Below are 12,823 nucleotides of genomic sequence, written 5' to 3' on the forward strand. Positions count from 1 at the left end.
CTCAATATCATGGCTAGATACTCCAGATGTTGAGGCAGAAGAAGAGAAGGCTCCTAGCAAAATACCATGAACCCACACTCATGGTAAGCATCCGGAAGCTTGTCCCGGCGCTGAATAAGGTCGAACCCGAGCCTACCGGAGTTGACCAGACCTCCAAAAGGCAAAGGAGGCGGAAACCTGCACCTGAGTGGCCATGAGGAAAGCAGGGAGAGTACTCTGGGGGAAAAAAAACCTGCGATGCCACGGCGGGATCGCCACACTGCATCTTAAGCAGGAATACCTGTAGTCTAGGCTGAATTCCACGAGCTTCCTGGAAGATGGATGAAATGGAAACTGAATGTACCTGTCCTTCCGATCCAGGGCCTAAGGAGTCCTGTCGCCTCGTTACCAGTCTGATCGATTCTGCTGTTCCACGCTGGACGAAGTTTGTTCGACAAAGTTGATCAGGGCTGAGAGGACGACTACGGAACTCCCGTCTCAGATACTTCCTTACAAGAAAGGATCGACTGAAGAAGCCGGGGGTAAAGCCGTCGACAATCCTATGGAGGACCTTCTCCTAAGGCATGGATCATTCTGCCCAAACGGGCAAACTCTTGCCGACCCTATGGCATAGAGGTTCAGAGACACTGAATTCGCTGACAGAGACGGCAGGCGCGATATCCTTGGCTGATCACAGAGATCGTGCAGGAATGGGCATCGGGAAGCTGTCATCCGGATGAGTAACCTTAGGCATCCTCCCAGCGTGAAAGCTGCAAGGGGGGGGGGTGCCAATCCTAGAATTCGTGAACTCTGCCGCTCCCTCTAGGACTATGCCCCCCCCCCCGGGAGAGCCTCCCGTGCCATCTGTTCCTGACAGGAGGGAACTGCAATTGGACACCTTGTCTCAGTTGCCGTAGCCGGTCCGATAACTTAGGCCGACGTGGCTGAAAGAAAGAGGCGCTGGAGCCCTGCAGGGTCTGGAAGAAAGCGCCTTGGAGGAGTTAAAACGGAAGTCGACTTCCTCCGCACAGCCGCGGTCTATGTCTCTGTCCTTGGGCACAAACAAACTCTTCTCAAGTAAGGAAGGGTGTCTGAGGTTGTCGACATCCGCGGATGAGACACCCGAAAGGAAGCCCTCGGCCATTGCGTCCAGATGGTCCAACATCGAGCTTGCCCGCAAATTTGATACTTGACGACGAAACGCCAAGGTGCTTGAGCCCGAGAGGAGGAAAGTACCCATGACCTTCCTGTAGCTTCCTTGAACAAAACCTCGGGTCGTAACCGAGGACGGAAAGGACCTGGTAAGCCCCTTTCAGGAGATGGAGAAGAGGAAGGGGTAAACAGTCACCCCTTGACTGATGGAGAAATCTCGAACGGAAAGCCCCCCACCAAAAACCCTTCCAGGGAATGACGGGGAAGGGCTAACCCAGGTTCTGGAAAGAAGAATGTTGCCCAGACCTCCCTGAAGATTCTTCTCATTCTTGCATGTGCCATGCTCTGCGTTTACGGGGTGAGGCCATGTTCTGGAAATACACTCCAGAAGACTCGCCAGGCTTCCCATGCTGCGAAACCTCAATGGGAATCGCGGTCGCAATCGCCCTGGCGCTCGCGCGATGGTAAATCAATGATTTGCGCGTGGGAGAACGTGGAAGCGCCCATGCGCGGGCGCGCAGAAACGCAAACAAAGGTGAGCGAAGGAGCACAGAAGGAGGGCGAGCGTGGTAGGAAGGGCGAGAGCTGGTGGTCGGCGAGCAATAACCCATAGGTGAGCAATGGATACTACAAGAATTATGCCGACGTTCGCGAGACGGAACACCGACGGTCCGCGCGACGGAACACCGTCCGTCCGTGCGACGGAACACCGTCCGTCCGGGCGACGGAACACCGTCCGTCCGGGCGACGGAACACCGTCCGTCCGGGCGACGGAACACCGTCCGTCCGGGCGACGGAACACCGTCCGTCCGGGCGACGGAACACCGTCCGTCCGGGCGACGGAACACCGTCCGTCCGGGCGACGGAACTCCGTCCGTCCGGGCGACGGAACACCGTCCGTCCGGGCGACGGAACACCGTCCGTCCGGGCGACGGAACACCGTCCGTAAGCGCGACGGAACACCGTCCGTAAGCGCGACGGAACACCGTCTGTCCGCGCGACGGAACACCGTCCGTCCGCGCGACGGAACACCGTCCGTCCGCTCGATGGAATACTGTTGGTTCGCGCGTGAGCGAACATTGGAGAGCAAGTGCGCAGTCGCGCATGAGCGTATGCGTGCAGGCACGTGGGCGTGCGGTCGCGCGGGCATCATGGGCGTGTGGCCGCGCAGGCACGTGGGCGCGCGGGTGAGCGCAGGCGGTCGGGAGACCGATGACGCGTAGGCGGGCGATGGCGCGTTCTGGCGAGCGATAGCCCGTAGGAGAGTGAAGGCGCGTTAGCAAGCGATGGCGCGTTGGCGAGCGGTGGTGCGTTAACAAAACGCTAGCGTGCAGGTGAAGAATCGCGCGGGCGCTTAGGTGATTGCGAACGCGAGAGAGACTATTGATGGTTAGTGCGCATCGCGCTAACAGAAGGCTCGCAGGTGCATCAGGAAGGTGAGCGCTGAAGCAAGCTGTTAATCAGGCTATCCTAGACGGTCAGAAAACCGTTGGCGCCCATTGGTGCGTGGCAAAGAAGGGCGCGTAGATGTGCGCTGGCGATTGAAGAAAGCTGGCGCACAGAAGGACAGAAGTAAAGGTGAGCGCTGGCGAGCAGGAGGAAGATCTAGAGCAAGACTCAGCTATCGGAGATCGTGGTCCACAGCAGGCGAGCGCTAGATAGCTACTGATGGTGTTCAGGGGAACTGACACGCGTGGCAGAACAATGGCGATCGTTGATGCGTAGGAGATCGCTGACGAGCAGGTGAACGTTGACGCGTCTATGGTCGCTGGCGAGCAGAAGGCAACGCGTGGCAGCCTGCGCGTAGAAGAAGAGTCTTTGACCCAGACCTGAACCGAAGTTCTAGATCGCGAGGGCGAACATGGGCGCGTAACAGGAACCAACAGGAACAGCAGAGATGATCATCATGACAGCGCTGAAGAATAGGAGAGCGCTGGCGAACAGGAGAGCGCTGGCGAACAGGAGAGCGCTGGCGAACAGGAGAGCGCTGGCGATCAGGAGAGCGCTGGCGATCAGGAGAGCGCTGGCGATCAGGAAAGCGCTGATGAGCAGGAGAGCGCAATCAGGAAAGCGCTGATGAGCAGGAGAGCGCGATCAGGAAAGCACTGATGAGCAGGAGAGCGCCTGTGTGCTAACAATGAGCAGGAGCAGGAGAGCGCCTGTGCGCTAACACTGAGCAGGAGAGAACACAGCAGAAGTGCGCGCAGGGGAACCCTGACACGTAAGGGAAGAACCCCCGTGGGAGGCAACCCTTTGCCCCGAAGGGAACGTTGTCCGTCAGGAGACTGATGTCCGTCGGAAGACCGTTGTCCGTCCGCCAGGAGACTGATGTCTGTCGGGAGACTGATGTCCGTCGGAAGACCGTTGTCCGTCCGCCAGGAGACTGATGTCCGTCGGAAGACTGTTGTCCGTCGGGAAGACCGTTGCCCGTCGGAAGACGAGGTCAGACTGCTGTCCATCTGCACCAGGGGCGGAAGATCAAGAAGAAGGAGTTGTAGGCTGCATACGGAGATCCAAAAAGGCGCCTCTTAGCACCCTTATAGGAAGATGGGAGGCCCTTACGACAAGGCGGACGGTGAGCCTTACGGCGAAGGAGGCCAACAGCAACAGCAGCAGAAGAATCCTCCGAAGAGGAGTCTCTATGAGTGTGCTCTCTCGCGAACGAAAGAGAAACACTTCGTAGAAGAGACTGGTCAGCCAGTGACCTAAAAGGAGCAATCCTCCGAAGAGGGGCTCCTGCAGTTGCCCAGCCCCTTGAGCAAAACTGCAGGTGCGACCGCTCAGCACCAAGAGCATAGTCGCACGAAAAAAAGGCAAGAGAAGAACCCCCAAAAAGGGGAAAAACTTCCTTCGGAAGGAAAGTTACCCACCCAAGAAGGCGAGCCTCCTGAGAGTTCTAAAATGAACTGGAGAGTTGTCAATCGTCACGGGAGTACTTCCAGTAGAAGGTGACACGCCCCTGACGAAAATCCAAAGGGGAGGCAGCAACAGCCGAATCCACAGGCCTCAACAAGACAGCTCACACAGTTGCCATATAACAGAAACGAACTAGATCAGTAACTGTAAAAAAATAAAACAAAAATCATTAGTACACATTCATTCCCAGGGAAGGCTCCGAAGAGGAATCCCGAGGGAAAGGAAAACAAGAATTACACAACAGGCACGTGCCCTCACAACCACTTACACTCACGGAAGGAGAGCTGTAACCAAAACAGAATTATAACAATTATAATATGTAACTATGTAATTATGTAATTAAAAAATGAATGAACACTAAAGAAAAAACGAAAACCCCGAAAGGAATCGTTCTAAATTACAAAGCTGAAAAATTAACAAATACAATTAGCTTCATAAACTAATTGAGACAAAACGTCGGCGTAGCAACCCCCCCCCCCCACACGGGAAGGAAGCTACAAAAGGCGTAGTAACGTAGTAAAAGGGTGAACGACCTCAAGAGAGAGAGAGAGAGAAAGACCGAAGTCAAACGCGATCGCAACCCATAAAATTACACCGTGGTGGCCTAAACTGCCGAGGGCTCCACGGAGATATCGTACACTACACACAAAACTCTGAAAAGGAAGCTTACTGATTTCTATACTCAAATATATGTTTACATATATATTGAGTAAAAGAAAAGTAAGTGATTAAATAAAGACAAAACAAACAATGGCTGCCAGGCGAGGACAAAGACAGAGACGTCTGTCCCAGTCCGAGCCAAAAGTGAAAGTGAGCTTCACCGGTGTGAGAGGGGGGGAGGGGTAGCTAGCTACCACTCCCCTACCCCCCCCCCCCCCCCCCCCGTTAAATTCTAATGGCTCGCCATTTCAGCTACGCTAAAAGATAAACCCAATGTAAATAGCGTGGTTTGTATTTCGGTTACGGAACAAATACCTTTTCATTAAGAGCTGCGAGGTAAGCTCTCTCTTGACAATGATTATGTAAATCACAGTATTACCCGTGACACGATACCGAAAGAGATCTGGATCGAGATCTTGCAGAAACAATACCATTGAACACTTCATTCAGTAATTGCTAGCAAATCAAGGGAAGACATCTTAATTGGCATTATTGGGTAAAGAACGTTGAAAATGTCTGAACTAAACTGTCCACAACAAATAAAGAATGGTGCGTCAGTTTTGGGTTTCTTACCACTAGAATGTGCCATTCATTTACTGACATGTGATTTCTGAAGGGAAAGAAAATGGGGAAATTTTCAAATATTTACTGGTAAATGTTGATTAAACCAAGCTTCTAGATGAAAAAGCTAAATGAACATCAGGGGAGGGTGATGAAAGTCAACTAGAAATAAATACATGAACAGATGAAAATATTTTGAATTTCAATATCCTATGCTACATAGAGACGATGATATATTTTATATTTTGGATCCGATGCAGCAGGAAGTCAAAAATGTTATTTTGGATTTCCACCCAATGCAGGTAGGGACAGGAGAGCCATACACAAAAGTAGATGCTCCATTATAAAAAAGGTAGAACAATTTAGAAACTTGGGATTGTCAAACTTATTTCTTCCTATTCATGCTATACACATAAATTGTTGACCAGTAAATTATTCATGAATCCTTTGTTTAATAAGCCTACTTCTTCTACAAACAGGCATATTTATAATCATCATGAACCAAGCTTCATGCTCAAATACAGTAGTCCAATACTCAATAAGAAATTTCTTAGATTGTAATAAGATAAAATTCTAGGTATATCCCCTCAGGAACACTATAAAAACTCTAGAGCCTTTCTAAATTCTATACCCTGATATAAAAAAATTAAAAAATATAAGAAGTTTAAAGAATCATATGAAGTTACTGCTCTAGTCTTGAAATTATTTTTGGTGGAACGACAGGCTGAAAATGCTGAGGCTGAGCACCATATCAAATTCACATTTTGATAAAAAACACCGCAAATACTTTGTCCAAGACAGAAGCACAAGCTCTGACATATGAACATGAAAGCTGTAATGTAGGAAATACTTCTCACGCCTACAAGATGACACCCAACTTACCAAGTTTCAAACAAACCTAAAACCACATATAAGTTGGAGAGAGGTTGGAAGTAGAATGTTCAATGTTGTAGATTATGTCATTGAGTCAATATCCATGATGTTTAAAATAACAGATAAGAAGGAAATACATGGGAATATCTATGAATCCACCACAATACTGAGGATTAGGCTAATTTTATGAATGGATGAGTGTAAAATGATAAAATGGTGAGGATAAGCACTCATTCCAATATACTGTACTGACTTGGGCCTCTTAAATTTGTACCTATTTATCTAAACTTAGCATTATGTAGACTATATGTTTCCCCTTCTTACAAACATCATCTGAACCAAATACATTACATTTTCAGCATAATTACAAATAATGTGAATTACAACAAAGGGTAAAAGGTAATATCAAAAATATCTACAGTTGTTTCAGAGCATACATAGTATTAGTCTCATAAGCTGTGTACTTAATTGTTGTTAACATGTGAAATGAAATCAAAGATATATTTCTACTCTTAACAAAGATTAAAATAGAAAGTATTTGATATCAAAAATTAGAAAAAATACAAAAATCAATGATGGGGTTAAAAAGGCAGGAAACAAAAAGAGTACACAGATTTTCATTGCTACCAAAATCATGCCAACTTAGAAACAAGATTGATAAAAGCCCTTTCAAAGTGTAATTCCCTCTCTGTCTACATGGTACACTCAGATTGTTTGTGAGTGATAACACATATCACTGATTATCATACCTCACATAGGAAAGAAAGATTTACACATCTTATTTAATAATTTCAAACTTTCAACTGGGCTCCAAAAGGCATTAGAAGAGTTGGAACACCCAGACCTACATGACTGAGGACTATGAAGTGTGAAGTAGGAGATAACGAATGGAGAAGTATTGATTTAAAAGCTCAAGATAGAGAAGACTGGCGAAATCTAACTGAGGCCCTTCGCGTTAATAGGCATAGGAGGAGATGATGATGAGGATGATGATGATGATGATCTAATAATCCCAAGTGCTACCACAATAACCATCTTGAAAAAGCAAAAAAAGTAGGCAAACATTGCCAAACTATATACACATACAGAAGTAATAAACTATGCATCTATAGTCCATTTCTTTTAGCGAGACATATTTGCACCGACTCCCAGCAGTGCCATTTTAGCTCGGAAAAGTTTCCTGATCGCTGATAGGTTGGACAAGATAATTCTAACCAATCAGAGATTAGGAAACTTTTCCGAGCTAATAGGGCACAGCTGGGAGTCGGTGCAAATATGCCTCGCTAAAAGAAATGGACTATAGTTATTAGTTGATCATCATAGATTACAGCTTGGGTGAAGAGACATTAAACATAATTGCCTCTCAAACTGAATGAAGCCAATTAATATTTAATAAACTGGTAGATACAGGGAACAACATTTCTGATGCTTAGGAAGTGAGATTTGAAAAAAGAAAACTCATTGCCATCAAATCTAGTAAGTAAAAAAGTTCAGGGTTTTCTTCCTTCAAGACCTGTAAAATGTTATGCTAGGAAAAGATCACCTCACATAATGATTAATTTTGCATATTTTTTTTCTATAAAGAGGCAAGAGCCATGACCAACAGAGGGTCCAGTTAACACAAACAATAGCACCTAGACAAACATGGAAACTACATACTTCATAAAAATTGCCTAACAACATCTACATAGAATATGTAAACACATATGTACATAAGTACTATAAACATTGTGTTCGGCATCATGTGAAAAACAATCCCAGAAGACTTACAGCAAATAGCTTATTTACATTTATTATTAAACAAATTTAAATATATGCTTACCAATCTTCTGTCATCTATCATCGATGATTCCTCATCATCTTCGTTGTCTGCTGCTACCTGAGATATACCAAAAGAATTTCAAACAATAAAGAAGTACAGAGATAATTGAAAAATATAAAAACCATTCACTCAAACCAATGAGAAAATTAATCTTTATATAAAAAGTATTTGTTCCGTGACTGAAATACAAACCACGCTATTTACATAGGGTAATTACTTCGGCGTAGCTGAATGACGAGCCTTAAGAATATTAACGAGGGTTTACTACCCCACCGCTAGTTAGCGGGGGGGTAGGCTACCCCTCCCCCCTCACACACACAGTGAGTGCTTCACTTTGCTTTTGGCTCGGAGAGACGACAGACCTGTCTGCGCTCTCCTCCGTTTTGACTGCCATAATTTGTTTTGCTTTTTCTTTCAGTGAGTGTTTGAAGTTGGCCTCAATTCTTTCATCATGCGTACGTGCCCTGGACAAGCCGGCCGCCCTTGTGATACCTTTATGTCGGCCTTGGACACCGATCCTCACTCCATATGCCCTCAGTGTAGGGGCCAACGGTGTGATAGGACTAACGTATGTATTGAGTGTAGGGAGTGGTCTACCTCCCAGTGGGAGAGGTTTGCCCAGCGCCGCAAGAAGAAGGCTAAAAGGGATATTTCTCATTCAGAGGCTTCTTTGAAGAGAGAAAATTCCAAGACTTCTTCTTCCGTAGCCCTTTCCTCCTCCAAAGCTCCCGCTCGAGCGGTCTCTTCCGAGAGGCCGGCGAGTGGTAGCGTAGACCGTATTGCTGTTGACCGATCCCGGGGTGCAGGAGAGGTAGTTGCCTCCCATAGCGAGGCAGCTGCCCCTCTTCCCCTAGAGGAGGATTTAAATATTGATTTATCTGTTAATAACAATGATTTATTACAACTTTGGGCTTCCTTGGGGCTTCAGGGTTCGCCCTCCAGGGAAGCCCTGTTCGACATGATCAAACTGGGTGCAGCTGTTAAACAATCGCCGACGACAGCAGGGATAGATCCTATGTCGGTCGTTGACGTTGTTGTAACGGAGGCATCGAGTGTTTCTGCCCAAACACCTGTGCCTGTTGTTGCTGAGGTAGCTGAAGGTTTAGGTTCCCCCTCCGAACATCCTTCGAGGGAGGAACTAGGTCCTACGGTCTCTCCTGCCGGTGATTCTCCCCACCGGGGGGGGTTCACTAACAGAGACGCCTCTGCGGAGGCCCTATGAAGGTCAGAGTTCTGATCCAACGGCCCCTCGTGGGCGAATAAGGCGGAAGGCTCGTCCTCCCCTTCGCCGTAGAGGCCTTCCTTCTCCTCACAAGGGAGTTAGGAGGCGCCTCTTCGGCTCGTCATCCCCGCAGTCCTCTGTGGAGGAGACCACTCGCCGATCACCGTTCCTGCCAGCTACCACCTTAGACCTCTCCAGGGATCGTTCGTTATCCCCGTCGGAGGATGGTCGTCCTTCGGGACTTTGTATCCAGTCACCCTCAAGACATGCTGACCTGCCATCTCCTTTCAAGGATGATGCGCGCTACGTGCCATCTAAACCTGTCATTGAGCAGGCACCGGTCCCTTTGGGGCAAAAGGGTAATGAGCGCAAAACTGTGCATCAAACCCTTGCGCGCCAGGTTATACCTGCGCGCCAGGTTATACCTGCGCGCCAGGTTATACCTGCACGCCCTTCTGCTGTTGCTGCTGATCCTGATTTAGTGCCACTGCGCTCACCTGCGCGCGTGCGCGCAAATATTCCAGTTACGCGCCAGGGTTCCCCTGCGTGCCCACAACCTTCGGTGCGCCCGCGCCCATCAGCAGTTCCTGAAATAGCGTGCCCGCGCCCATCAGCAGTTCCTGAAATAGCGCGCCCGCGCCCATCAGCAGTTCCTGAAATAGCGTGCCCGCGCCCACCTGCGCACATGCACTCGCCTGCTCACACGCGCCCGGCAGTTCCTGATAAACGCGCTGTTCAAGAGGCACCTAAGTTAGCGCACAGGCGCTCACAGGTGTCTCTAGACCCCCACCACTCTTATATTACTAAGAGTGATGCACGCCAACCTCACGCTGTTCCTGTTATAGCGCAAACGCGCTCACCAACACACCAGCGCGCTTCTACATCACAGCGCGCAGTCCAGGAGGTTCCCAAGATAGCGCACGGGTGCTCACGGGTTTCCCTGGACTCTCTGGTAACTGTGCGCAATATAAAAACTGCGCACAATGTTCCAGTAGCGCGCGAGGTTCCAGCTGCGCGCCCAGTTCCAGTTGCGCGCCCAACCCAACAGCGCACACCTTCGCATCCAGCTTGAGGTACCAACTGGTATGTGGTTGGAGGTTGTGCCACCAACCACCAACTGAGGCACCGCAGTTGCTGGAAGTTGTTACTGCTGCTGTCTGTAAGGCTTAGCTGTCCGAGAGGATACCCTAGGCTTCTTTGTCTTCCTCTTAGGTTGGGGACCCTCATCCAGGGAAGACTTTCTCTTAAGAGTTAGGCCCCACTTCTGGAGAAGGTTCCTATTCTCTGTGGCGGCCTTATCCACTACTACCTCTTTGACCACTTCATTAGGGAAGAGGTCCTTACCCCATATACAAGAGGAAATCAGTTTCCTAGGTTCGTGCCTTACTGCAGCCGAGGTGAACACGAACTCTCTACAAGCTCTCCTACCCTTCATGAAACTATAGAGATCCTTAGTTATTGTGGCCATATGGATTTTGGCCACTACCATGAACATGTCCTGGTTCTTGGGGTCGCTTGCCATCGTCTCCAGAGTCGTCTGTAAGGACATCGATGCTGCAAGTCTCTCTTTTGTCTCTTGCTCCCTGCACAAGAGAAAATCAGACAGCTTTGGAAGGTCCTCACCGAACTGACGTCCGGCAATATCGGCCTCCAACTTCCTGACTGAGAAGTTAAGGTGAACGTCCTTCCAGTCCTTCTGGTCCATGGGCAAGGTCAGGGACAACGGCTTACAAACTCCAAAGAGGGGCATGGTTTCCCTGCCTCCATCGCCTTTAAGGCAGCCTTATATCCCTTTTCCATAAAGGGAAAGGCTCTGGTAGGAGAAGCCACAAAGGAGTGATGCTTCTTACTTAAAGCTGGTATCTTTGAGTTTGTGAAGCCCCTCTCTTTCATAGAGCTCGTTATAAAGGCCTATGCCTTACTATGGTCAAAGGCTATGACCTCTTTCGGCTCCGTCTCCTCCTTTGAGGCTGGCTCCTTCCTTAGCCGGACATAGCAGTCCGGGTAAGACTCCTTGTTGGGCCAGAATTCCACTTATTCAAAGGGAATTGAACCCAACTTCTCTGATATGACAATTTTCCCAGTTGTCATAGGCATGTGTTTGGCATACCTCCAAGGATTGGCATCCGAACACAAAGGAAGATCCTTCACGTTGAGCTTCTGGGGCCCACGTGATGCTGCAAGTCTCCGCATCTCTAACTTCATTGCAGCTTCCTTCTCATCATTCTTCTTCCGCATCTGTTGAATCATTTCAACGATGGAAGAAAGAGTCCTTCCCAGATCATCTGGGATAGCAGACGATGTTGAGGGAATAGGTTCTGGGGCCGGAACCGATGTAGTTAACAGCTCGTCGATTTCTTCCTCCTCAGTATCAGGAGCCTGGGTCAGTTCCTCCTCCTGGCCTTCTGCCAGAAGGTCCTTTTCGGTGTACTCAGACACCTCAGACATCCTATCGTCCAGTTGGATGTCTTGTAGGGCATCCGAGACTTCAGATTCAACCTGAATCTAAATAGTTGGGATCTCCGCGTGAGGCTGAGGAATTAATGCATCCGCAGATGCCTTAGGATTGATTGATTGATTGAAAGTTTTCTGGCATCCTGACATCTAAGGTCATTGACGCCGATACCATTTACTGTATATGAAAATTAAAAGAGAATTCGATTAAAACCATAAAAATTAAGAAGTCATTAAAATAGTTAAATAGTTTTCAGAAGACCTGCTTCTGAAATAAATCTAAAAATTCCGCTCGCATAGTAAGACACATCATGTCCAAGAATCTTGGCAAGGATAAACCTGCCATCCTCACCTTGAGCCTCAAACAGATATCTATTTCTTAAGTTAGTAAAATTAGGGCATTCGGTCAACAAATGCCTCACTGTTAAAGGTACTAAGCAGTCCTCGCAATACGGTTGGTGTTGGCCCTTCAGCAGAAACTCGTGTGTCAACCGTGTGTGACCAATACGGAGACGACAAAGAGTCGTCTCCCATTTTCGGGGAATCATGTTATACCTCCAAGGTGATATGATATTTGTTACTTCCCTCATTTTATTGCCGTCTTGACTGTCCCAGTGCTGTTGCCATTTATCACAAACCAATTTCTTAATGTAAGGTAGGAGATCGTTACATGGAATGGGATACCTCCTTGGTAACAACTCGGATGCCGCATTCTTCGCCAGTAAATCTGCCTTCTCATTCCCAGACACACCTACATGTGCTGGTACCCAACAAAATCGAACAGTTATACCTTTCCGTCCAATAATAAAAAGCCATTCTAAAATCTTTAAAACTAGAGGGTTACTAGAATTAAAAACTTCTAAAGCTTGAAGAACACTCCTTGCATCACTAAAAACTGTAAAATTACCCTCCTTTTCCAAAGCTATTTTCTCAATAGCGGTTAATATGCCATACAGTTCGGCAGTAAATATGGAAGCTGTTAGAGGAAGTGCACCTCTACAATTAAAATCATTACTATGTACTCCAAATCCAACGCCAGCATCAGATTTGGAGCCATCAGTATATATAAAAGTCGATCCCCTATGTTCTTCGACATGTTCCATAAAAAGAGACCTGGATTCTAAGTCAGTCATATTCTTCTTAACTCCAATAAAGTATTTACAAAATGATATGTCAGGTAATTT

The 12,823-nt window shown here is 47.8% G+C and overlaps 1 protein-coding gene across 2 annotated transcripts in view; it reads right to left on the bottom strand.

Annotated features, from left to right (window-relative positions):
• The window catches only part of LOC137657709 (solute carrier family 35 member F5), a 128,919-nt gene that overhangs the window by 66,908 nt on the left and 49,188 nt on the right, over positions 1-12,823 (bottom strand). For both annotated transcript variants that reach the window (XM_068392145.1, XM_068392136.1), the window contains exon 4: positions 7,964-8,020. In XM_068392145.1, coding sequence (XP_068248246.1) covers positions 7,964-8,020 — 57 coding nt within the window. The remainder of the gene's footprint in view (positions 1-7,963; positions 8,021-12,823) is intronic.

Source organism: Palaemon carinicauda, chromosome 1 (assembly GCF_036898095.1).
Source record: "Palaemon carinicauda isolate YSFRI2023 chromosome 1, ASM3689809v2, whole genome shotgun sequence".
Classification (NCBI taxonomy): Eukaryota; Metazoa; Arthropoda; class Malacostraca; order Decapoda; family Palaemonidae; genus Palaemon; species Palaemon carinicauda.